We start from the raw sequence: 25,078 nt of genomic DNA, 5'->3' as shown, positions 1-25,078 counted from the left end.
GAGCACTCCACAGAGCCGCTGGCCAGGGGAGGTGAGGGTGTGCGGACATCCCTCTCTGAGGACCGCCTCCCAGGGCAGGCCTTGTCTGTGCCGGGGCCGGAGGACATGGAGAAGAGGCCCTGGGCACGTGGGCAGAGAAGGGGAGACTGACAGCCACGGGGCTGGAGGAGGGGCATGTGTCTGTGGGGACACTGGCCATTTGGTAGGGGGCGGGTGGAGCACCGCTGTCCTCTCAGCCCGGGCGGCTGTCACGGATGCCACAGGCTGGTGGCTTAGGCAAGAGCACTTGCTCCTCATGGTTCTGGAGCCTGGGTGTCCAGGACCAAGGCACCAGCAGACCCAGTGTCCTCGAGAGCCCACGCCCTGGAGCGACGGCCAGCTCCCACAGCGGGCTTGCCTAGGGTGGGCAGAGGGCGAGGACCACGTCTCCTCGTCCGTCTGGCAGGGCACCGGTGACCTTGTGGGTGTCGCTCCTGACCTGCCCCTTCCCGACGCGGTCACCCTGGGGTAGGAGGAGGAGAGCCCGTCCCCCAGCGCGGCTCTCCCGTCCTCTGTGGAGTGGCGCCGCCCACACCCGGGTTCGGCTGGGCTGCTCCCTTGGCGGCCTCTGCCCACTGCTCCAGGGCGCGCTTTCCGCAGCCCAGCCGCCCGGCCGCGGGCTCGACCCAGCGCTCCCGTGGGGCAGGCCGGGTGTCCAGGGAGGAGAGCCTCCATCTGACCTGCACAAAGTGTCTCAGAGCTGGTGGCCCCAGACGTAGCCCAGCGGCCCTGACCAGTGGTCCCCGGTGCCCGGGTTCTGTCCTCTCCAGATTGTCTAATTCTATAGAAAAGAGATGAGGGTCTAAGAGCACTGGGGTCCCTCCAAACACGTGGAATCTTCCGGAATATCCCAGAAACTCAGTGCCCCACATATCATTCACAGACACCTGGCTGGGGTGAGCCCTGCTTCTGAGGGACGAGGGTCCCCTTTACCCAGGTGTTCCTCAGCTCCGAGTGGAAGGACCCCCGGCCCCCGGTCCTGCCTGAGCTGGGTGGCTGCCCAGGCCACACGCCGGGCCCTCTTTGCACCCGACCCCCTCAGGAGGTCCCCGGGCCCCCCGGGTCTGGTTCTGCCAGCCTGGACAGGGCCCTGGGCCTGTGTGGACAAACCCTCCAGGTCTCTCTGTGCAGCTAGGGGGCTGCGGTCCTGTTGGCTGTGGGTCAGGCTGTGTCCCTCACGGTGGCTGTGCCTGTGACGTCCGGGGACCTGTGCCTCACGGAGGATGGGAAACCTCAAGTTGACAAACAGACACTCAGAAAAACAGACCCACTGCCCTTCTGACCATCAGGAAAGTCCCCTGGGACCTGCCCAGAGCAGGTGGAAGGGGCTCCCGGCCCTGGCCTGGGCTCCAGGTCCTTCCCTGGGCTCCCCATCCTCCACACTCAGGACTCCACGGGGCACAAGCTCCACCTGGGCCTGCGTCCTCCAGGGGACCCTGGTCACCTGGGTGTGTTCAGAGAGCAAGGGGCCGTGAGGGCCTGGCAGGGTGGCCCTGCCGCTCAGGGTGGCCCTGCCAAGGGCCAGGCAGGTGACTCAGAGCCAGGGCTGCTCTGCTCTCGAGTTCAGGGGACGCGTGAGAAGGGACAGCTCTACACAATCGCAGCAGGTCAGGGCTGAGCTCCGTCCTGCGAGTGCTGGGCCACGGCCACCTGCAGAGGGCCAGGCCTCAGGGAGGGGCTGCGTTGAAGGCGTGGAGGGGGGTCCAGCAGGAGGAGGGTGCTGTCCGGGGCCACCGTCATGGCCTAGACCTGAGGGCCAGGAAGGACGGGGCTGGGCTGTAGGAGAGACCACCCAGAGGGGGTGTCCCCTTGGGTAGGAGCAGCCCCCGCAGGGGAGGGGCAGGACGAAGTCCCCACCTCTCCCTGCCCAGCACCTCCGTCACCTGAGTGGCCACCCCAGGCAGGAGGGCTGCCGGGTCGAGAGGCTGAGGGGCAGGGGACGAGGAGCACTGCTCTGGTGGCCTGCCAAGTCCGCTGGCGGGAGGCGTCTGGGGTGGCTCGGTCCTGCCTATGGGAATGGCCATCAGGGCTCACTGGCCCAGCTGGACCCCCTGAGGGACATTGGCACCCCACCCTGCAATCCAGGTGACACCTGCATGACCGGCCGTTAGAGGGCCACGCAGGTGGCACGCGGCCTCGGGCTGGGAGCAGGGCAGGCGTCCTCCGCAGAGGTGCCCTTGAGCCGGGGAAAGGGCCACACGTGGAACTCAGGCGCGGGGCGGGGGTGGCCCTGGCAGAGCCTGGCGCACAGTGAAGATGTGGCCCCCCTCAGAAGGCGGGAGGGCGCCCCGGGCGCGAGGCTGGGCTCCTCCTGCCGGCTCTCCCGGGCTGTGCTGCTGTAGGTGCCGTCTCTGGTCGTTGTACGTGGAGAAGCCACGGGCAGGGACGGGCAGCCTGGGGTCCTGGGCCCCTCCCCGCCTTGCCAGGTGCTGGTCCGCAGGGCGGGCAGGGGACGTCCATGCAGGGGACGTCCGGGTCAGGGATGCAGCGAGGGGCCCCGGCCACCTGTGTTTGCTGTCTTTCTGGGTCTGAAGAGCGTTCTGGCTCAGGGACTGCCCAGGTCCCTCCTGCCCAGCCGCTGACGGCACAGGCTCCCTGCTGGCCCAGCAGGGGACGGTCCCGGAGCTCGGCCCCTGGGCGTGTGTGCAGAGGGGCGTCTGGGGGCACACATGCCGCGGCCGTGCCCTCTGCGGGTGCGCATGCTGCAGCCCCTCCTTCACACGCTCCAGGTCAGTGGTGACACAGTCGGCTCTTTAAGAGCGTGACCAAGACGGGGCTGTCCGAGGACAGGTTGCTGTGGGGCCGTGCTGCCCACGCCCGAGCAGCCGCTCCCTCTGGGGACACTCACCTGCCCCCGCCACGCCCGTCTGGGTCACAATCCTCCGACTGATGGGCGGCTGGGCCGGCTCCTCCCCCGGGTCAAATCAGGGCCAGGTTCCACTTCACACCATCCTTTTCTTCTCAACTTGAGGCTCTGGGCCTGGCTGGGTCTGTTTTAATTTCAATCAGCTTTTATCCAGATCCCCCGGCCCCCAGGAAAGCCCGCCCACCCCAGAGGCTCTGCCCGTGGGGGAGGGGGAGGCCTGCAGGGGACTCCAGCCAGAGCAGCCGGGGGTCCAGGGGCAGGGGAGGGGAGGGTCGCGGAAGCCAGGCACAGCAGGCTGGGGTCAGGCCAGGCCAGGCCAGCCTGCTGCCCACCAGGACCCACGAGGGAGCCGCCGGCCCTCCGCAGGGCCCCTCCCAGACCGTTTTATCAGGGAGAAGTCAAGTCCGTTGGCAGCACCGCGGGCTCGCGCACCCAGTGTGTGCAGACACCCGCGTCCCAGGCGGCCAGCCGAGCGCACTTACAGCATTTATTTATCTTTTCAGCCAAAATGCAGGAGGTCCCTGGGAAGAGACTGAGAGCGGTGGGCGGTGCATTCCTAGACAAGTGCATCAGCCGGGCCCAGGCGAGGCTGCAGGCACAGCTGGCACCAGGTGACAGACAGGCCTGGTCTGGAGGGGGCAGCTCCAGGCACCTCCACCTCCTGGAGAGCTCTGCGTGGTGCAGAGGGTCCCGGGTGCGAGAGACGCTCTGCGGCCAGCATCAAGGACGGTCTCCCTGGTGTTTGCCACAGCCCCGGACAGAACTGCTCTTAGCTGAAAGGGACAGTCATGCCGCTGGCTCCGAGAGCCTCCACAGCCACCACTCCCCCAGAGGAGGCAGTCCTGGTGTCCTGCGGCTCACAGGCAGACAGGGGGAAGGACCGGAAGAGGAGACGAGGCTGCGAAGCAGGAGTGGCAGCCTCCTGGCATCTCGGGGCCCAGCTTACAGGCGAGGCCCGGTCCAGGTCCCCGGTGGGGAGGAGCCACACCCAGGTCTATGTGGCATCGAAGCCAGAGCTGTCCCCCGAAACCACACCGAGGTCACGTGAGGAAGGTGACCAAGAGCTCCCCCCCAAAAGCCCGCTGCCCCCCGCCGCCCTGCCCCCCTCCTCCCGCCCGGGCAGTGCAGCGGGCAGCAGTCCCTGGGCTCCGCCACAGCCCGGGCAGCTGAAGGTCCCGTCCCTCCACGTCCCTCCTGGGTGTGGGCGGCAAAAACCTGCTGAGACCCAGACCAGGGGACGGCTGGTCCCTTCACGGGGACGTCCCGGCTCCTCCGACTCAGGCCTGGCCGGAGCCGGTAGGGATCTTCTTCCACCCAGGCTGGCCCGGCCACCGTCCCCAGGGAGGCAGCTCCAGGTGGTCTCACCCTGGCCGGTCCCACTGGCCAGCCTGGGCCACAGTGCCCTCCGCCCCTCGGCTGAGGCTGGGGAGCCCGGGATCCAGGTCGGGTCACAGCTCTCCCCCTCCCCACTCGGGCTCTGGGCAGGAGCAGGTCCAGGGAGCCAAGGTGCCCAGGCCGGGCTCTGCACCACCAGGGGCCACCCCAGGCCGGGCCTCCGTCTGTCCCCACTGGGAGGCGCGGAGGTCGAGGGGCTCCCCGCGGCCAGCAGGCTCCTGGCCAGGAGCAGCCTGGACAGAGAGCGCTCTGCCTCCCCAGAGCCCGCTGACCCCAAGCCCAGCGCGTCGCCCCTCAGAGCAGTGACCGGCTTGCATCCCGGGGTCTGCCAGGAACCTTCTGGGGGAGCCTGCGCCAGGCCAGGGGCGTCGTCAGGGCAGACCCCGCCCGGCCCAGCCCCGCAGGCTCCCGTCCGGGTCCCCGTCCCCGTCCCACCTCCCCCTCCCCAGGCTGGGGCCTCGGCTCCAAGATCTGAGAGCGGTTCCGGGGCTGGGGCTGGGGAGGGTGGGAGAGCCCTGGCCTCACTGGGTCCCGGCATGAAAACCACGTCCATCTAGGTGACCTCAGAGACGGTGGGCTTCACGGGGCGTTCGGCATCTCAAGTGCACCCCCCGCGGGACTCAGAGTGGCCGCGAGTCCTGCTCCATCACCACCAGAGCACTGTCACCACCCTACCCGGTCCCTCCACGGGCATGGCCCGGCCCTCCCAGCCCACCCCTGCCTGCCCTCGGCCTCTGTGGGTCTGCCCGTCCCGTAGGATCCATGGGGGAGGCCTCTGTGGCGGGCTCTGCTGCGGGATGAAGTATGCCCAGGCCCAGCTCCTTTTCATGGCTAAGTAATGCTCCCCTGGATGCCAGACCCTATTTTGCCTGGTGTCCCTGAGTAGGTAGACGCTGGGTTTCCACATGTTGGGCTGTGGTGAACGAAGCCGAGTGGACCCACACGCTGGCTTTTGTTTGATGGTTCTCAGCGAGTTTTGGTATAAACCTAGGAGCAGCTCTGCTGAGTCACCTGGTGATACTGCCTCACATTGAGGCCACCCCATTTTACATTCCCAGGGGGGACATTTGGGTACTTCTGGCTGGCTTTTCAAATATTGAAAACACTCAATAATGAGTCAACGTCAGTGGGAACTGCCAGGTGGCAGGCAGGATAAGCCACACAGCTTCCCACCTGGCTCCAGCCCTGGTTCCACGTGGCTGTGTGCTCTCAAGCCGGTTACTAGACCTCTCTGAACCTCACTTTCCTCATCTGCTCAACAGGACTGAGCCCTCAGGAAGCAGTTGAGGCCCACAGTGGGAGCTCTGTGAGCCTCGACTCCCTTGTTCCCCACCCGCGACTCAGAACCGCAGACCTCCACCAGCCACTGCGGAAATCCAGGCTCAGACGTGGCGCTCAGAGCCAGTGTTTAGCGCCCACAGACTCCGAGGAACTCCATGATCCCAAATAAGGCTCCGGTGCGTTTCCCAGGAACCCAGCCCAGAGAGAAGGACAAACCGCCAGCCTTCAATCTCCCCCGGGCCTCGGGGACGACACCCCGATCCTATCTCTGTGCCCAAACAAAAGCGTCTGTCGGGCGCCCCGCCAGCCCGCCGGCCTCCTCGCTGGAGACCCAGACTAAGCTGCAGCGGCAGGAAGATGATGAGCGGCCGAGTTCAGAGAGAAGGAAGCCCGCCCCTGCTCCGCGGGAGGTTCTGGAACAGGGACAGACCCTGGGATCAGATGTCCGCCCGGGCGGGGAGCCTGGGGCCACCGAGGGACTGTGATTTCTAGAACTTTCCAAAGAGACGTTCCTGGGAACCCCATGTCCTGCCCCCAGAACCAGGCCCGCGCCCCACGGTCCACACAGCCCGGCCTCTGCTCCCGCCCTGGGCGGAGGCTGGGCTCGCCCCGGCTCCAAGGCCCTCGCACGGGGCGGGCGCTGGGTCAGGTGAGGCTGGGCCCTGGAGTCCCTTCAGCGGTGGGGACCTGGGCTCCTGTCACTGGACGGCACCGCCTCGGCAGCGGACGGGCTTCAGCGGCTTCAGCGGGGTGGTGGGGGGTGCGAGGGCCGGCCGGTGCGGCTGGAGGCCGTCTGCCTTCCCTCCCCTTCAGGCCCTGTCCCCATGCAGAGGGGAGGCCGAGCAGGGTGACCGGTGCTCGGGGGAGGTCTCAGCGCTGCCCTACCTGGCTGCCCTCCTGGCCTGGTTCTGGGCCTGGCCACACGCTCAGGCTGCCCCCAGGATCGGGGACCACAGTGCCCTGCCTGACCAAGGAGACCAGCACCCAGGGCGGCCAAGGACCTACCCAGGGCCCAGCCAGAGGGTCAGGGCAAGGCAGCTCCCCCCCCCCCCCCGCCTGACACCCCGGACAGCCTGGCTCTGTGCTGGGCGTAGCTGGGGGCTCGGGTGGTGCCTCGGCTCCTTCCCCTCCGGGCACTCTGGCTGCGTCCCAGTCCCATCCGTCCTGGGCCAGCCTCCCTCCAGCCCCAGGGCCTTTGCACCTGCCGGGACCCTTCCCTTCCTCACCCACGTCAATCATCTCCGTCCTTGCACACTGTGTCCCCCAGGACAGCAGGGTGGACAGAGGCCCCGAGAGCCTGTGGGCGTCCTGACCCGTACCCACAGACGAGGTCTTGTTAGAGAAAGGGTGTCCGCCAATGAAACTAAGTCGGGAAACACACCCTGGACCAGGGCGGAGTGTCCCCCCAGGGGACAGGAACGGCAAAGCCACAGCAAGTCGCAGGAGCAGACCCGGAGGACGGCGCTGGGAAACGGAGGACGGCCCAGGAGCGGCCTCTCCTCAGAGGCGGGGGACCCTCCTGCTGACCCGTGTCCCCACGAGAGCCCAGCCTCCTGGGACGTGTCACGGCAGCCGCGGGCCATGGACGCCCTCCCGGCCAGGGTCCCCGAGGCGCAGGACAGCAGGGCTCGAACCAGGACCGGCCCCCGCACAGTGGCCGCTGGTCCCTGAGCCTGACCCACCGGCCCCTCAGGCCACCAGCGACAGGCTGCTGGCACACCAGAGTCACCCGCCGGCCCGTTTCATGCCCCGGGGTGCCCGGCCCCCTGCAGGGAGACCACCTGGATGAGGGACCCTCTGTCCCCGGCCATAGCACAGCCGGGGCCACTGAGCCCGCACAGAGGAGGACGAGGAGCCGGGCTCCTCCTGGCCCCGAGGGCTGACCTGAGCCTCTGCCTCCAGGCTCCCAGGAGGAGCCCCCGCCCCGTGCAGCCTGGGCTCTGCCGCTCCTGGGGCGGTGAGCGTCCCCCAGGGCCCAGCCCCTGCTCGGGTCAGACCTGAGAGCCAAGTAGGTCCCCTCGGACCCCAGGCTCTGCAGGAGGCCGTCTGACCAGGCTGGGGGCTGGGGCCTGGGGGAAGGACACAGCAGGGTGCCGTGAGGACCTGGGCACTCAGGAGAGTAAGGACCCAAGGGACTGCCCAAGGGATTGAGGCAGGCCAGGGGACAAGGCTGGCCGCTGAAGGACCACTGAAGGTGGCCCGTGTCCGAGGTGAAGAGGAGGCAGCAGAGGCCCCCGGCCTGTCCTTCGCCTGGACACTGGATTCGAAGGAAGCCAACGGTCCACACAGCACTGTCGAGACTGCGGTGAGCAGAGTGGAAGTCAGTTTGTTTTCCAAGCACAGATTCCAGGGCTTCTCGGAGCTGGGCTCCCCGTTCCGGAGACCCAGGATTCTCCCACTTTGCTCGTGTGTGTTGTCTGAAATGGCTGCTGTTGCTCCGGCCATCGTAGCCAGAAGGGAAAGAATGAGCATGGTCCTGTCTCTGGGACACCTGCTCACAGTCACGTTCTCATAGGCCACCTGAAGGAGCTGAAGGTGAAATAGAATATTCTGGAAATCAAAGGTGACAGTTTCTAGTTTCTCATTCAACTAGTTAGTCAATCCCCAGTAACAACTTAGCACCGACCACGTGCAGCACTGGGCCTTCTCTCCTGTCACGTCATGTCTCTCTCACGGCAGCCCCAGGGCAGGCCCTGAGCAAGTTTCACAGATGAGGAGACCGAGGCTTAGCCACAGACTTGGCCGGGCAGGGGCCTGGGCCCAGGGCCGGGGACGTGCCGGCCCCACCCCCACCACCGTGCGGTGCTCCTGAACTTCCGCCCCGTCTGGGTCGCCCGTGAGTCACGGCCCTTTCCTGTGACTCACAGACTCCGCTGTGGGAGGACTCCCGGGACGGGCCCTGCTGGGAGGAGGGCACCTTGGCGGTCAGCCTGCCTGCCAGGTGACCTCCAGGGTCGCTGTGTGTCCCTGTGCCGCGCAGGCTGGCTCCCCCACCAGGGGCATGTCCACCGGGCCCTCTGGACAGCTCTGCTCTGGAGTGGGGACAGCTCTCCGCTGGCTGTCCCCAGGTCCAGGCTCAAGTCCGAGACCCAGCCCAGCAGTCCCCAGCAGAAGCCCACGGTCCCCTCCCTGACCAGTAGACGGGCCACCTGCTCCAGCGCCCAGCCTGGGCCTGCTGGCCACGCCCCTCTGCCGGCTGGGGACACACCAGGGCCACCACCTGAGTCCAGGCCCGTCCCCGCTCCTTTGCTTCTGAAGCCCGGGTCAGAAGCCCGGTGAACGACACCCAGCCTGGGTCTGCAGAGCCCTCGGGGACCCCAGCGCAGGGACACTGCCTCCCCCACCCGGGCAGCACCCAGGGGCAGGAGCCGTAGACCCTGGGGACCTGTGCACCGCCGCCCGGCCAGGGCAGGTCGGCCGCCGCAGCGCATCCCCCCGCCTGGAGGGAGAGGTCCGGGAATTAACTGTTTCTCACAGAGTCGAAGGCAGGCGGCCGGCGTGATAAGTGGGCTCTGTGACCAAATAAGGCCATATTGCATTGGGCTGTTTATAGCAGCTGCGGCGGCCGAGGGCAGCTCGGGGTGTGCGTTCCCAGCACCCGGCGATGTCAAAGCCCGTCCTCTCCCGGCAGAAACAGCCATCTGTCAGTTTTAACACACACCAACAGACGGCCTGCCGGGTGACCCGGGCCGGCCCCCGAGTCTCGGCTCACCATCTCCAGGTGGGGGGCCCCGGGCAGTGATTCCGGGGCTTGAGCAAAAGCAGAGCCTTCTGCAAAGGCACAGCCCGTAGCTCTGCTGGCACGGTGTGACCTCCCCTGAGAACGCGAGGCTGCCGCTGGCCAAGACCCCGCCACCTTCCTGCCCGACGGTACCTATAAAACGCGAGCCGCGGTGGCAGGGCTGGGTGCTGGCTGGGTGCTGGCTGGGTGCTGTCGTCGGCATTCACAATCAGACAAGAGTCAGTGTGGAAATGCGAAACAGAACCTCAGCTTCTGGCTGGGCACCCGCGGGGTTCTCCTAAGAAGGTCCTGGCCCTGGGGACTCACACCAGCCCAGCCTGGACGCCCGGGGCCTGCACAGAGCATGCAGAGCCAGCCGGAGGACGCGGACGCGCCAGGCGGGAAGACAGCCAGCATCGGCCTCGTGCGCCAGGCCAGTCCTTCACCTGTGTCCCCAGGAGCCCCTGCCCTCCAGGCCCCGGGTGACATTGCGGGGAGGCCCCTCCTCCCTGGAGGACAGCACCGCAGCCCACGGCCAGGCCTGCCGTCCCCAGGTCTGGCCCAGGGTGGCGCAATGTCCGTCTGATCCCACCTGAGTGAGGTGTCCCCGGGGCCTGGGGACTTCCCAGAGCAGAGAGTGCCTGGTTGCTGGGCCCACCAGGCCGTGACTCTGTGACCCCACGACCTTGGCCAAGTCCCTCGGCGTCATCGCTGACCCCACAGGCATTGACCCAGGGCCAGCTGCACACCCTGCACCCAGGACTCTGGTCTTGGGAGCCCAGCCAGGGACATGAGAAGCAGCCAGCCCTGGGCACGCGCTACTGTGTGTGGGGACCGGGACACCACGTGTCACCTGTGTTCACTCCCCTGAGGCTCGTGACAGCCCCGCAGGCACTGCTGGCCTCCTCTGCTCCCCACGGGAGGTTGTGAGCAAGCCCGGGCAGTGGGAGCGGGTGCCCGGGGCCGCGGCAGCCAGCCTGAGCGGGCTGTGATCTGGGGCCCCTCTGCTCCAGCCACCCGGGTTTTCCAAGCAGAGCCACAGGATGAGGGGTCCCTGGGTGCCCGACCCAAGGGTCACAGGCTCAGGTGGTCACAGGTCACCTGGGACCTCAGGCGAGGCTACGGGTGAGGCTGGGGGTGGCCCAGCCTCGGGGTCTGCTGGGATCCCTGGGAAGTGTCTCCGGGGTAATGATTAACCCACAAGAGCCACGGCCACCTCCTGCCACCTCCGCCACCTCTCACTTGCACCTTGTGGCCTCTGGACGCGGCCTCCTGAGGGCCCAGCGCAGGGTGCGATCCCGGCTCCCAACCAGCCAGCAGGGAGCAGGGGCGCCCCCAGGCCAGCGGGGCCTGAGCTCCATGGAGACGCGGAGTCCAGCAGAGGAGGTGGCCCTGCAGCCCCTGCTGACAAGTAAGGACACCGCGGGACCAGGGGCCCATGGGGACAGGGGACTCCGCCACAGCCAGCCAGCCCCGTCTGGTCTGCCCCTGAGCAGGGGAGGGGGGAGGGCAGCAGTGCCAGGGGACCGCGTCCACGCAGACAGCTCCCCAGTGGCCCAGGGCCTTCCCCAGGACGTGGCACAAACCCGGGGTCCCTCGTCCTTGACACAGGTGACGTTTAGACGCGTGAAGCTTCAGGACTTTGGTCTTGGGAGTCCAGAGGGGGGGAGGGCCACCGGGCAGCATCAGGGCGCTGTGGGCGTCCTGTGTGCAGGAGGACGGTGGCAGCCCTCAGGCCATGTGACCCCTGTCCTCATGACCCAGTGTCCCCAGGGACACAATCACCCCCCACGGTGGCAGCTCCACCTGCCGAGTCTCCAGGCTGGGACTGTCTCGTGGGTCCTCCGGGTCGGTCCTGGCGCCCAGAGCCCCTGGGCTGGGCCCCGCTGGGCCGCCTGGAGCAGCTGCTGCCCATCTGGGTGCTCGCTGGGGACAGGGCCTCAGGGGGTCCTTGCTCAGGGAGGCAGGGGAGGGACGGTACACCCAGGGCCCTGCACGGAGGCCGGCTCTCCCGCCAGCGCCGTGACCCCCCTGGGCACAGGAGAAAGCTGGGGCCCTCCACCTTGAGTCCCTGGCAGAGGGGCCCAGCGCTGGCCGGGGTGGGGCCGCAAGGGACCCCAGAGCCCCAGGTGGGCAGAGACGCTGTCAGGGAGACTGAGAACCCAGAGCCCCCACGGCCTGTCCACCCTCCGAAGCCCGCCCCCTCCCTGGCTCAGATTCTGCGTCCAGCTTCCTTCTTGGGGGCCCTGGGGCGGCTGGGACCCCCTCCCTCTGGGGGACCGGCTGGAGGGCGGGGGCAGGGCAGGGGCGTCTGAGGACAAGCTCCTCCCCGGTCTTAGGGGGAGCTGGACATCAAGTCCAAGACTGTCCATCTGACTGGCCCGTCCCCTGGCCCTGTGTCTCCCGAGTGGACAGATGGTGGACGATGGCAGCTCCGGCCCAGGGAGCCCAGGGAGAAACAAGCGCCTCTGGCCCTCCAGCAGCGACTCAGAACTGCAGCTGGACGTCCTCTCCTGGGGGACACCTCGGTCCCCAGGGAGGTCTGTGCCTCTGCTGGCCCCAGCTGGACTCCACAGGACGCTCCCTCTGCCTCGGGGCCCCTCAGGGACCTGCAGAGAGAGCGGGAAGGGCTCCTCTTGGCCTCTGGTTTGTCCTCAGCGCGTCGGAGTCCAGATGGGGGGAGGGCCACCGAGCAGCGTCAGGGCGCTGTGACCGCAAGGACCTGGGCCCCAGGAGGACGGCGGCGGGGCACCCACAGGCCCCTCGGTGGGGGCCGCACGGGGAATGGAAGGTCGCGAGGCACCGGTGTGTGCGACAGTGTCCCTGGAGGGAGGGACACCGCCATGCCATTCCCAGGGGACACCGCCATGCCATTCCCAGGAATATTCTGGAAATCCCGGCATCTTTAGAGCGAGGCCACCTGCCGCTCTGTCTGAGGGTGGGGCTGGCCCAGCAGGGGCCGCTGGACGTCCCTCGCAGCCGCTGATTAGAAGGTCTGAGCCCCTCACCCCTCGGCCGGCTCAGGGCGGGCCCAGATGCCCCCACCCACCAGCGCTCTGGGCAGCGGCCCTCCGGGGCTCACGGGGAGGGGACTCCTGTGCCGACCACCACGGATGCCGGCTCTGGCCCTGGGCGCCTGCCCGCCGCTCGGGGCTGTGACCTGAGGTCCCTGCACTGGAAGCCGCCCTGTGCTGTGTTCACTGCTTTGTCACTGAGCCCTGGGTCCTCGACCACAGCGCTGGCCTCTCCCGGGCGCTGCAGGCCTGTGTCAGCCGCGCTCCGGGGAAGCAGGCTGCACCCGGGGGCTGGGCAAGGGACAGCAAAGGCCACAGGGCCACAGACAGGGTCCCCGATGTGGAGCAGGGACACCCTGCTGCCCAGGTCTGCCGCGCCTTCTCCAGCTGTCACCAGGGCCCAGGGTGACTTCCCCCGGGGCAGTGGGGGACGGAGCTCCTGCTCTGAGACTGGGCGCCACATGGCGCTGCGGCCGCCGAGCGCTCGGCCTCCTCCTCCAGGGAGCTGGCCAGGCCCTGTCTGGGACAGTCTCGTGTGGCGGCCCGTCCCTGGGGTCCTCAGCGGCCGACTCAGCCGAGGACCAGGAGGACGCTGGTGAAGCAGCACTGGGCTCACGGGTCGGGGCAGAGGCAGCGGGTGGCAGGAGAATCATGTCACTCGTCCTTACAGAGGGTCCCCGAGGTCAGAGGGACAACAGGCCAGGCCGGGACACTCGGGTCTCAGAGCCACAGGCAGAGCAGGCCAGATGGGGGGTGGGCAGCCCCGGGGCCAGGCGGGGGCCGAGGCAGCCCACGCCGCGTGTCCTCGCAGGACGTCGGGGCCCTGGTGACGTGCAGGGAGGGGGGCAGAGGACCTGGAGCCGGCCGCGGGTGACTGAGGTGCCGCCAGCCTGTGGGCCGGGCAGGAGCCAGCGTCCTGCTGGGGAATGGAGGGAGGCGGGGGCTGGAGAGCTGGGGGCAGGCGCCGGGGCTTAGCGGTGACTCCACGTGGGTCCCGGGGCTGTTTATGTAAGTGCGGCTCCTGAACTGGGCAGGTCATGCCGCTTCCTGGGGCCACCTGCTGTCCTCTGTCAGGAGGAGGGAGGAGGGAGCGGAGGAGGGCGCTGCCAACTGCCCAGCAGGGCGGGAAATGCCCTCTAGAGAAGCCAGTACCAGGCACGGACGGGCACGCCTGTGACCCTGGCGACTCGGGAGGCTGAGGCAGGAGGGTTGCAAGTTTGAGGCCAGCCTCAACAACTTAGCAAGAGCCTTACAATTTAAGGAGACTCTGCCTCAAAATAAAACATCGAAAGGGCGGGGGCGTGGCTCACTGGCAGAGGCTCCCTGGGTTCAATCCCCAATACCCCCTCCCAAAAAAAATGCCCAGAGGCCAAATGCCACTGCTCCAGGGCTGGTAGGGGCTCCGTGAACCCACCAGAGACCCAGGGTCCCACCTCAGCCTGCTCAGCACAGTCATCTCCCTCATGGCCCAGGAGGCCGCCTGAGCTCCAGCCATTAAGTCTGCATTCCAGCCAACAGGAAAGTAAGAGGCAAAGGAGGGCCCTCTTCCTCCCTGGAACCTGCCCTTTGTTTGCGGAGCTGGGGCTGACCCCTTGGCTGGACGAATGCCCCACCATGCGCTGTGGCCCCGGCCCTAACCCCCATGCTCTCCTCGTCCTGCCGTCCGGAGCTCAGTGGCCTGGTCACTCCAGCTGCAAGGGAGGCCAAGCAGTCCTTGTCCTGGGTATGACCAGGGGGTCTCTCGGTAAGAAAAGGGTGAAGAATCGTATTGGGAGCGTCTGTCCCTGCCTCAGGCTCAGGACAGAGCCCTCGTCCTGCGCTGGTGGCTCGGCTCCTCTCTGCCCTGGGGGCTGGCGGGGTCTCTGGCCTCTGCAGTGAGACTCCCTGCTCCACGCGGTTTGCCTCAGGGGTCTCCAGGTCTGGCGTGCCGCGCTCTGTGGGTCCCGGGTGCCCAGGGTGGAGCTGGCGTGTGGCCGGGTGCTGAGTGGCTGGTGACACTGGGGCTTGAGCAGGTGGATTTGTGCAAGGGGCCGCCTGCTCTCTTTCCTCTCAGAATAACAACACCCCCGCCTTCCCCTTGGCCTCCTCCTCCCGTCCTCCTCCTCCCTCTTCCTCTCCTCCTCCTTCTTCTGCCCGAGGCCCGGCCTCCTCTCTGGCCGCCTCCCCGTCTCGCTTCCTGGGACCTGGCTTTGGGGTGCAGGAGGAGCCCTGGAGCCCGCGCCCCCCGAGCCTGGGAGGCTGTGGCTGCTGTGCCCGTGGCCTCCCTGTGGCTCCCCTCTCCCGGCTCCTCAGAAGGGACTGCAGCGGGGTCTGGGTGCGGGTGCAGAGAGTGCACCCAAGACCGTGCGCGAGTCCCGACGGAGAGGAGGCCGAGGCCAGTCCGGAGACGGAGGGGCTGGAGCTCCCAGACACTGCTGTGCTTGGACCTGCTGGTCACCGCAGCCACCAAGGGCAGCGTGAGCTGGTGTGTCCGGTGTGAAGCTCTCCCTGTGGGTCAGGGCCGCCCCTCCCCGCCCTGGCCCGCGTTGGGTCACGAGCGCTGCAGGGGCTGTGGGAGCGGCTGCCTGGCACGGAGCCGCCTCGCTCCCCGGCGGGGGCCCAGGCACACACCTACTGTGCGTTCTGTTTCCTGTGGACGCTGTCAGGTGCCCTAATGCACGTCCTAGGTGTGGTCCTGCCGGGCCGCCAGGCCATTCACCGTCCACTGGTGCCCTGTTGTGCTTCGTATCTTGATAACACATTTCTGTGAAAACGCCTGGTATCCACGTTTACCGCGGGCCTGCCCGAGACGTGAGTCATCAGTCCCAGGGGGTCCCTGTCCCACAGCACTCCCCCGAGGGTGAAACCACGTTATCTGTCAGAGACAGCTGCCCTCAGGGCCTTTGCACAGCTGCTCTGGGATGATCTTCCCAGATACCTGCAGGATGACCCCCCCGCTCAGACCTCCACCGGGACTGCCTGTGCCTGGGAACACCCTCCTGACCTGTCCACAGCAGGCCACCATTGTCTGTCCTCTGCTTCCTCTTACAATTTACAGCCAGATGGGGTGGTACACACCTGGAGTCCTAACCATCTGGAAGCTGAGGCAGGGGGATTGCAGGTTGGAGGCCAGCCTCCGCAACTTAGTGAGAACCTGCCTCAAAATCAGAAGCAGAGCTGGGTGCGGTGCGCCACCTCTGATCCCAGTGGCTCGGGAGGCTGAGGCAGGAGGATCCCTGGGTTCCGTGGCCCTCGGAGCAGCAGACGGACAGAGACGTTTAATGAGGACGTGTTTGTGGGGCTAGGGATGGAACCCAGGGGCAAGGGCACCCCAGCCCCCGGCAGGCGCTGCTCCAAGGACACTTCGTCCCCACCTGGGGACTGTGCGGGGTCATCCGCGGGCTCAGAGGTCTTTGTTCCACTTTCCCCAGCGCTGTCCACTGGCCCCCAAAGACAGCTACAGACAAGCTGCCCCGGGTGGCAGGACGGCGCGTCGGGGCCACCGCTCACACGCTGCCAGCTCCGTCCCGGCCTGAAGGGTCGTCGTCCCTTCCTGAGGGGGACTTTGGCTGCTCCAAGGGAAACAGTTTTCTAACATTTGCTCCCAGACCTTGGCAGGCGGTGGCAGGGGACCAGTTGGCCCCTGGCTTTGGTTCATGAGGTCACATCCAGCAGGGGACAGGACGCTGACCTCACCCTCTGTGCGGAGCCTCCTGGGCGCCCTGCCCGCTCGCTGCACAGACGGGACCGTGTCCACACGTCCCTCTACCCTCTGGCTGAGGCACGCGTTGATGTCCCTTCCCCCGGGCCTGGTCTCCACAGCACCAGACCCTGTCCTGGGCCAGTCCCCTGCCCGGCTGATAGGCGACTGTGTCACATTAAGATGAGTCTCTAGGGTGGCCTTGGTCCCCGGGACGGGGCTTTATAAGAAGAGGCCATAGGGACACACACAGGGCCATGTGCGGTCACAGCGGGGGACGCGGTCAGAGACCTCGAAAGGAGCCAGCCCGGGGCACCTTGGTCCCCGCTCCCAGCCCCCGGGAGGTGGGGCGGGCACGGCTGCGGGGGGCACAGGCCTGCCCTGGGGCCAGCAGACGGGCACTCTGAGAAGGACGGAGCCCGAGGCACCCGGGCCCCTGAGCAGCACCAGGGCCACGTCAGCCAGCCCCAGCCCAGGCCACGGAGCCATGCCACATGGAGCCGGTGTCCTTGCCACCCACAAAAGTGGCCACCCGTGGATGGGCCCTCCCAGAGCCCTCCCAGGGCCTCCTGCGGGCTGGCCTGAGCGCCCGGTGTGCCGCCCACCAAGTCGAGGCCACTGAGCTGCAGGCAGCTGAGCCGAGAGACCCTGGGACCAGGCAGCAGCCGGGGGACCTCTCCAGGTGGCACGCGTCACGGCCGACCCCGCTCGGGCTGCTGACAAAGGCCAGACTTGGAGGCCCGGCCAGCGGCCCCAGCAGGTCGCCGTCGGGAGGACTCTCAAGTGTCTGATGGAGACAGCGACTCCGGTCCCTGCCGGGGTGGCCTGGGGACATGGACCAGCCTCCCCGTGTTTCTAGCAGGACGGTCCCCAGGGGTGGCGAGCACCGCAGGTCTGTGCTGCAGGAGCTGGCACTGCCCGCCGCGGGCGGGACGAGCTGGCTCTGGGCCTGCGGTGGCCTCGGGTTTCCCTCTCCTTCTCTGTCCTCGGGAGCCGGGCGCCGTCTGGCCTCGGGAAGGAGGGCCGCGTGAGGGGCTGCTCTCAGAGCCATGCTGAGCCGCCCACTGACGGGCGAGGGGAGGCGTCCCCAAGGGCTCTCGATGGCCGACGGCCCTGCAGGGGAGGCCAGCAGGCGGGGCCAGCGGAGCCTGTGGGCCCCGAGGGTGGCTTGACCCCTATCCTCTTTCCCTGGGAATCGCGTGGCCCAAACTCACACAGGATGAGGGACAAGCTGCCACCTTGCACCAGAGAACCCTAGTGGCTGTGAGTCTGACCCCGTTCTTGGAGGGTCGGGCCGCAGGCCCCGGAGGGCACGGAGGCGCTTCTTGGCCAAGCTCCTCGGACAGGCCCCGGGTCTGAGCGGCAGATGGGGGGCTGACGGCCGCCCCTTCCTGCCTCTGGGTTTAAACTGGACTCAATGGGAGGCCACCCGGCCAGGCCTCTTCCCGCTGCCTCCTGAGGGGCTGAAGTCTGAGAGCACTCCTCGACCCTGGGGACACACCTGTGGCCACTAGGCGTGGTCCCTAGAGGAGGGGCCTCCGTGGCGCCTCCCGGCTCCGGCGTCTCAGAGACCCAGCTGGACCGGTGGGCGCCTGTTTGGCTGCCAGCGCCTTGGCACCCACACTCCTCGCTACCTGAGGAGCGCGGCTGTGTTTTCTTTGGTGGCACGTGGACATCGGCAAATATTTGCCCCGTTAATTAGAATCCGTTTAACTCCCAGCACTTGGGCAGGACGGGCTGCCGAAGGGCCCTGGGGCTGCTACATGTCAGCTGCACCTGGAACGTTCCAGCGGTCACCCCCAGGCCTTTCACCTGCTCGTCCCTGCAACCGAGCAAACCAGCGTTGGAGGAGATGCCAGGGTGCCCAGGGCTCAGGCTGTCGTGCCCCGCGGCGGGGACTGATCCGGTCTCCCCGGTGCCGCCCCAACCTTCTCGCTATTCCTGGTAACGGTGCGTCACCACCAGGACGTGGGGTCCCCGGGGCTCATTCCAAATTCCACAGAGGTCAACGGAAAGTCGTAGGGAGCAGCAGAAAGAGTTCTAGAGTTTTCTAGGAAATGGTGGCACCAACTGGGCCTGGTTGAGCCAGGTTCTGCTGTTCAGCAGCCCCGTGGGCTTGGGCAGGCCACCTGCTCCCCGCGGTCTGTTCCCCAGGTGGTCAAGGGGGACGGTTCTGCGTCCTGCAGTTGAGGTCAGGCAGTCGGAAATCAAAGCGAAGGTTGGATTCTGGTGGCCTTGAGGTGCCCGAGGTCCTGAGCCCCGAGCCATCTCCCTGCGTCTTAAAGGGAATGTATGGGGGCCACCGTCACAGGGTCCCTCTGTGAAAGAAGCAGGAGAGACGGCTGGTCAAGCTTGGCCCCGCACAGCGCCTCAGCAGGGGTGGCCCCCAAGACTCTCTGTCCCAAAGGGTCCAAGTTTATGTGAGGAGACCTCGGGGCATCAGGGACAGTCCGCCCTCGCTCCCTGGGGTCTTGGGAGGATGTCAAGGAAGGTCTCAGCTGGTGGCCGGAGGTCCCTCACCCTCTGCCCGGGCCAACAGGGTCGGGCTCCAGTCCAGGCCCCCCCGGGCACCCAGGCAGAGCAGGGGACCCTGGACCCCTGTGCCTGTCTGAACTCTCGCCTTCAGTTCTGGCCTGCGATCCCTCCTGTCCCATTTCCACTGGTGACAAGGACAGGCACGCAGGACGCCACTCCCAGGAGGCCCCGGTCACCAGGCTGCAGACACAGAAAGTAGCTGTGGAGCCGGGGGCTGGGGGCAGGTGTCTCAAGAGGACTGAGGCCCAGGCCGGGGGGTGAGGGAGCTCTGAAGGCGGGGTGCCCCGCGGGGTGGACGGGCCTCCTGGGGGCTGTGCACTAAGCGTGTTCACAATGGTGACCTTTGTGTCATGTGTCCTTTGCGATTTACAAATGAACCTTGAAACAGTGAGCTGGGTCCAGGGAAACGAGGAAGGAGTCGTGGGGGGTCACAGGCCGTGCCCGTGCCAGGGAAGCACCCGGCTGCTACCTCCCAGCATGTGCCAGGGCACCCTGCAGTCCAGGGCTGCATTGCCGTCACTTCGGCCACTTCAGGCCAGTGGCTTTCCCTCTGTGCGCCTCCGTTTCCTTCTCTGGAGTGGGGACAGAAGAGCACGTGCTGCGGGGGTCCGGGCACAGATACAGTGCGTCGACTCCCACCAGCTGGAGCAGAGCAGGGAGCCTCCGTGTTCCCACAAAGGTGTCCAGGACTCCCACTTCCCGACCTCCCAGGCGCGGGCCTCGCAGGCCTGTGGGCCCCGCAGAGGCCCTCAGCACCCGGTGGAGGGCCATGGCTGAGCACGCCCTGGTACCAGCAGTGAGCAGCTGCCGGGAGCTGGGCGAGGGCATCCCCCAGCCCACTGCCGCCCCAGGCCCCTTTCCCCTCGCCTGCCCTACCTGGCCACCGAGCTCTCCGCCCAGCTTCTGCAGGGCCCTCAGACCCTGTGGAGCCCCAGGCCCTGCAGGAGCATGGGCAGAACCTCTTCTTTCTTTTCAAAAGACCCCTGGGAAACACTCCAAAGTCCACCCAGGAACAGGCACGTGTTGGAATATTATTTAGTCATAAAAAGAGAGAAGTCCAGCTCCGCATGGACAAACCTCAAAACACTGTGAAAGAAAGCCGGACACGAAGGCCCCGGAAGTAGGCGTCCACTGACACCCAAGGTGCAGAATAGATCAATCTGCAGAAATGGAGAGCGGGCTGGAGGTGGCCAGGGCAGGACAGCGCAGAACGACGGCTTATTAAGTACAGCGTTTTCTTCCAGGTGACACAAACTTTTTGGAGTGCCACCTGGGAAGGTGCAAATGCTGGTGATTTGTACCCTCTAAGATGGCAAATTTAATGTTATGTGATTCATATCAATTAAAAAATTTAAAAATAAAAACCTCAGCCCTGCTCGGTGCCGCCACTCAGCCCCCCCCTCACCTGCCTGCTGCGCTCTGCCTTCAGCTCCCAGGCCCCCCAGCCCACCTCTGCTCTCCGCCTCTGCCTGAGCCCACCGTTCCCGTCCCCCAGGACCGGGGCTGCTGCCAGCTCCATCTGCTCCCATTCCAGGTCCGACCCGGCCAGGGAGGGGCCAATGGCAGACCCTAGAGTCCTCAGGCAGGGCCAGGTTCTGGCCTCAAGTCAGAAGCCCCCAGCTCCACAGACACCGAGGTGTGGGGAAGGGGACTCTTCCCCGTGCATCTGCTGGGCTCTGGGCTCATCTCCTCCAGACCCGGTCCGCTCTGGAAGGCTGGGCCTCCACCCTGCCCACCTCTGCATCTCGGGTCCCCCACCACCTGAGTGAAGAGCCCGCCCCCAGCGGGTGCTCGGACAGCCCAGCAGAACTGAGGAGTGCACGCCAGAGTCCCTAAGGCCCCGCTGCCCAGAGCCCAGGCTGTCCGGGCCAGGGCCAGGGCCTCACCCTGCAGGAGTCCTATTTTAACCCTGGACCGAGCCCAGGGATGAGGCCGGCCCACTAAAAGCTGCCTTCTCTCCTCCCCTTCGCCACCTCACCCAAAGGGAACCATTTTCCATAATCACAAGCACTGAGCAGTGTGATTACTGTCCCCGCAATGACGGCGGAGTTACAATGACAGGCGTCTCACTTCCCACGCGGGCCGCTTGCCCGGCTCTGCTGTTGACATAAATATCTCCCGGGCCTGCGCAGGGCCAGGGGTCTGCAGCACGGGGCTCCTCCAATATGGGGTGTCTCCTCTCAGGCCACTTCCCTTTCGGCCGCCTGGGCAGCCCGGCCTTCCCCAGCCTGGCATCCTTCCCACGTGACCACATTCACCAAGATAGCAGCCGAGACCAATCTTTTTCGAAGGAGCTGGTTCAGGTACTCACTAAACCGCCATTTCCAACGCGGGGTCTGCCCCTGGCGTTTCTGCATCTGCTGGACACGCTGAAGGGTTTTATCCGAAAGCAACTTCACTGGAGCCAAGAAAATGAAGAGAAGAAAATTAGGCTTCCATCTGAATGAACCCACCTCTATTAATGGCCGTTCAACACGTTCCTGCTCATAACACTGCATTGAGCAATGTGCATCTCGGAGCTGGCCCACACACCAGAGGCCATCCCTGCCCCAAGAGGTAAACGATGATGTTAAAATAGCCCCCATATGTATTTACATTTTTCTCCTGAGCCTTTTGGTTTATAGTTCATCATTCCAAGGGTAAGAATTCTAAAATTCTCTCTGTGTATTTACACAACTGGGCGATTGCTATGTATCACATTAGCTATCAGACCCTTCCAAGAAAAATGAGTTTTTATCTCGAGTCCCACATGACATGGTCAGATGGAGAAGTTCTCAGAAGTGAAGGCGGCACCCAGGAGGGACCCCCAGGGCATCTGATCCTGTCCAGCCCCCTTCGCCCCCATGGGCAGATGCCGGTTCCCAGCACGCACCTCGGGACTCCTGTCCAATGTCTCGGCTCCTGATTCTGACTTGCTTCATACCAGATGGACAGCAGGTCACTGTCTTCCTGTCCCTGAACCTCCTCCCCTGGACAGTACTTGGGTGGGGGCAGGAGGAAGAACCGGCAGGGGACCTCATTCAAAGTTCTGCTCAATCCCACTAGGCCTTGTGAGGGCCAAGGGGGTGCTCATCCTTGTGACCTGTCCCCCAGGGCTGCTGGGTATGCCTCCACCAGGGTCCAGGCAAGCAGCAGCGGGGGTGTTAACTTGGCGGCTGATCAAGGGTCCTGGCACCGGCTGGTCCTCAGCACCAGCTGGTCCTCAGCACCAGCTCAGCTGCCCGTGGGGGTGCAGAAACCATAGGACAATCTTTCAAAACGTCAGGCTGGCTGCCCCCGTCCGCCTGGCCCCTCCTGCGGTCAGGGAGCAGCTTAACGTTTTGTTTAAGGTTGTTCTGCTTCAGAATTTATGGTATTTATTTGGAGATGTCACAAGTGTGAGGTTTGTACACACACAAGGAGCCGGGCCTTTGCTGTGGTTCTGCACACTCCCTGGTGCCCACAGCCCTCTGTTTCCTGCACTGTGGTCTCCTTGGGTCTCCTTGGCCGCCTGCCCTGAGCCGGGTTGCAGCTGATGTGGCCCAGGGTGGGGACAGGAAGAAGGGCCACAGGCTGAGGGTCAGAAGCCGGGCAAGCTCTCTCAGCCTCAGTTAACTGGAATCTTCAAATTAACAGGCTTTTCTCCTCCCCTTGGGCAATTCTGAGTTATGCAGAGGCTAAGTTCGGTGTGGTCAGTAGGCCAGGTGGGGGAGCATGCGCCAAAGATCCCTGGATTGAAGTTCGGGGACCCCCACTGACCTTTGACCTCCAGCTCTCCCCCCATCTCTAGGCTTCAGCCTCCTCATCTGACACATGGGTGGACTGGCCATTAGAGTCTGCCGCCTGGGGGCGGGGGCCAGGTACTCTGCTGGTTCGGGATCCACCCCTGCGCAGCCCCTGCCCCTCCGCCCTGGGCCCTCAGGGAAGCTGGGCTGTCCTGTTAGTACCCCTCCGCCGGGGCCCTGGCCGGGGGCACGCCCCACACCAGGCCTGGGGCCCCACTGCCTGCCCGGACTGATAAGACAGGTCCAAGCAGCCAGGGGGACCTGCCCCGCGCAGCGGGAGGCCGGGGGCGGGCGGGACCCGCGGGCTGAGCGCAGCGGCTCTGTCCCCAGCGTCTGCGCGGCTCGCTGAGGCGACCCGGTGGCCGCCAGGGAGTCGTGCTACGCGCGGGGCGGGGCGAGGGCGGCGCCCGCAGGTAACCCCCTGGGGGCGGGGAGGCAGCACGGGACCCCCGGACCAAAAAGCCGAGGGGGAGGAGCAGTGCGGCTGTGCGCGAGGGCGGCCAAGTTTGGCTCCGGCGCCCGCGGCTTCGCGTCCTGCCTCTGGGGAGGAAAGGGGGACTGTCCCCACCTCGCTGGGCTCGGACCCGGGCCCTCAGAGCCGACGCAGCGTTACAGGGGTGACTTCGTCGTCCCCTGTCCCAGAGCCCGTGAGTCCGCTGCACACCTGGAGCCCGGCAACGAGCCGCGCCATGCAGGAGGGTGACATCGGATTAGAGGGGCTGCCCCCCAAGAAAGCCCCTGCAGCCCGTGAGTACCCAGGGGCGGGTGGGGGGCAAGGGACCCCAAACGCGGTTGCAGCGACGTTCGGACGCTCCGGGCCAGCGGCTCTTTTAGGGCTAATGGGCGTAGGAGGGGCAGGACAGAGACCCCATCTCTGGTGGAAGGGTGTCGCCCCCCAGGTGCTCCCCGGTGAGGGAGAGAAAGAAGGGGCTTTGTCGGTCACAGGCCCCTGGGGCACGGACAAACCAAAGACCGAGTGGCTGCGCTGGGCTGGGCTGGGGGCGGCGCGGAAGGCCCCCGAGGCCGGCGGGAGCGGTGCCCCGGGCGGAGGGCGGTTCCGGATCCCGGGGGAGCGTCCCCAGCCGGCCGCGTCCACCGCTCGGGCGGATGCGAGTTTTCGGATGTTTTTACAGGCGCTATTAATACACATAATGTTTCCGTGCTATTCTGGAGATTTATTTGCGATATAAAGTAACTAGTGTGACTCCAAGTCATAATGGAAACTGCAGAGCGCCTTGCGGAGCCGCGGAGACGGATGGGGCTCGGACGCGAGGCGGGAGGGGGAGTCCCTGACTTCCTCGGCCATTCCCTGCCCATAAATCACGACCCTGGATATTTTTATACCAATAATTTTTAAATAAATGACCCAGGCAATGTTTCCTGGATGGTTTCCCCCTCCCAGACCAGAGGTTATTAAATAAATGGGGAGCGTGAGGTGGCGGGGCTCCGCGCACTCGCTTTTGTGTAATTACACCTCCGAGCCTGCCCAGGGGTCAGGATCCTGTGCCCTGCAATCCGAGCGCCACTGTGCCCCGAGCTGCTAACTATAGCAAGCCTGCCTTGTGCTCCTCGCCCTCCCCCCGCGTCTTTGGACTTGGTGGAGAAACTTATTCTGACGTGTACTTCTTAAAAAGCCAGATTTAGCTTCTTTGTAGAAGGGACACTGTACACTTCTCAAATTAAAGGCTCAGGAGAGAGAGAGAGATGCTATCAGTCAGAGGACCGGACAAGGCCAGGGGCTGCCTGGGGCTGCCGTTCTGGGGTCCCGTCCTGCCCCTCCTGCGCCCATTCTCCAGTCCTTACTCCCCGAGCAGCTTTCTTGGGCTCACAAGTAGAACGTTTGGTCCACTCTGTAACCCGGCCCCCAACTCACCACCCTAGAACATCTGGCCAGCAGTGGGCATTGGGTCAAGTGCCACGTGGTAGGTGCCTAACCTTCCCCAACTCACAGACACTGTGACAGCCACATAGTGGACCGGGGCTGGGACCAAGACTGGACCCAGAACGCTAGTCTAACTTCCTCGAGGTTCTTGGCTCTCCCCACCCCAGGCAGAAGCCCAGGCGGGCTTCCGAGACGGACAGCTGGGGCGCTTCCCAGGCACAGCGTGAGTCGCGGGGCCCACACTCTGGGTTTTGCAGTCTTCAGGTCTGGGCACAGGTGGTGCCCCGGTGTGGATCCAGAGCTTTCCTCGGTGGAGGATCTGACCATAGCTGTCCTCGGGGACAGTGACCACCACAGCCTCCACTCCTGGGAGCGGCCATCTGGCCCACCCACCTGCATCCTGGCTGTGAGGTGGGCGGGCTCCTGCCCCTCCATATGCTAGGGGTATCACCAGTGTCAGGAGAAGGTCCTGGGACTGGTGCCCCAGCCTCGGCTTCTGGGCTTGCCACTGGTGCGTCACCTCGGAAGCGGGTGCCAAGGTGCCGGGGAGAGCCCCTCTGGGGAGAGCCTGCCACCCTGCAGCTGTCACTGGCATCTGCAGGTGACAGGAAATAGGAAAGCCATAGAATTGCGGGACAGGCGGGCCTGAGAGGAGGAGGTGGCAGGAAAAATCCACCTAGTGGGTCCGTGTGCGGCCCTGGTCCGGCTGCCTTCCTGTGCCTCACTCGCCCGAGAAGCGCTTCGGCTGCCATCCTCTTACGGGAGAGAAACTGAGGCTCATGGCTCTCACTGAGGGGCACACAGCAGATGAGTGGCCAGGGCAGACGCAAACCGTTGGCCTCTTCCTTCCCTCCAGAGGCACACGCCCCATGCAGCAGTGACCATGCCCAGTCCTCACCTGA

The 25,078-nt window shown here is 65.8% G+C and overlaps 1 protein-coding gene across 1 annotated transcript in view; it reads left to right on the top strand.

Annotated features, from left to right (window-relative positions):
* Positions 1–10,639: 10,639 nt before the first annotated feature.
* The window catches only part of Ano1 (anoctamin 1), a 140,351-nt gene continuing 125,912 nt past the window's right edge, over positions 10,640–25,078 (top strand). The window contains 1 exon segment of the mRNA XM_077797374.1: positions 10,640–10,713. Within this exon segment, the coding sequence (XP_077653500.1) occupies positions 10,662–10,713 (52 nt within the window). The 5' untranslated portion in view covers positions 10,640–10,661.

Source organism: Urocitellus parryii, chromosome 4 (genome assembly GCF_045843805.1).
Source record: "Urocitellus parryii isolate mUroPar1 chromosome 4, mUroPar1.hap1, whole genome shotgun sequence".
NCBI lineage: Eukaryota > Metazoa > Chordata > Mammalia > Rodentia > Sciuridae > Urocitellus > Urocitellus parryii.
The sequence above is the reverse complement of the archived record's forward strand: the minus strand, read 5'-3'. Positions and strand labels throughout refer to the sequence as shown.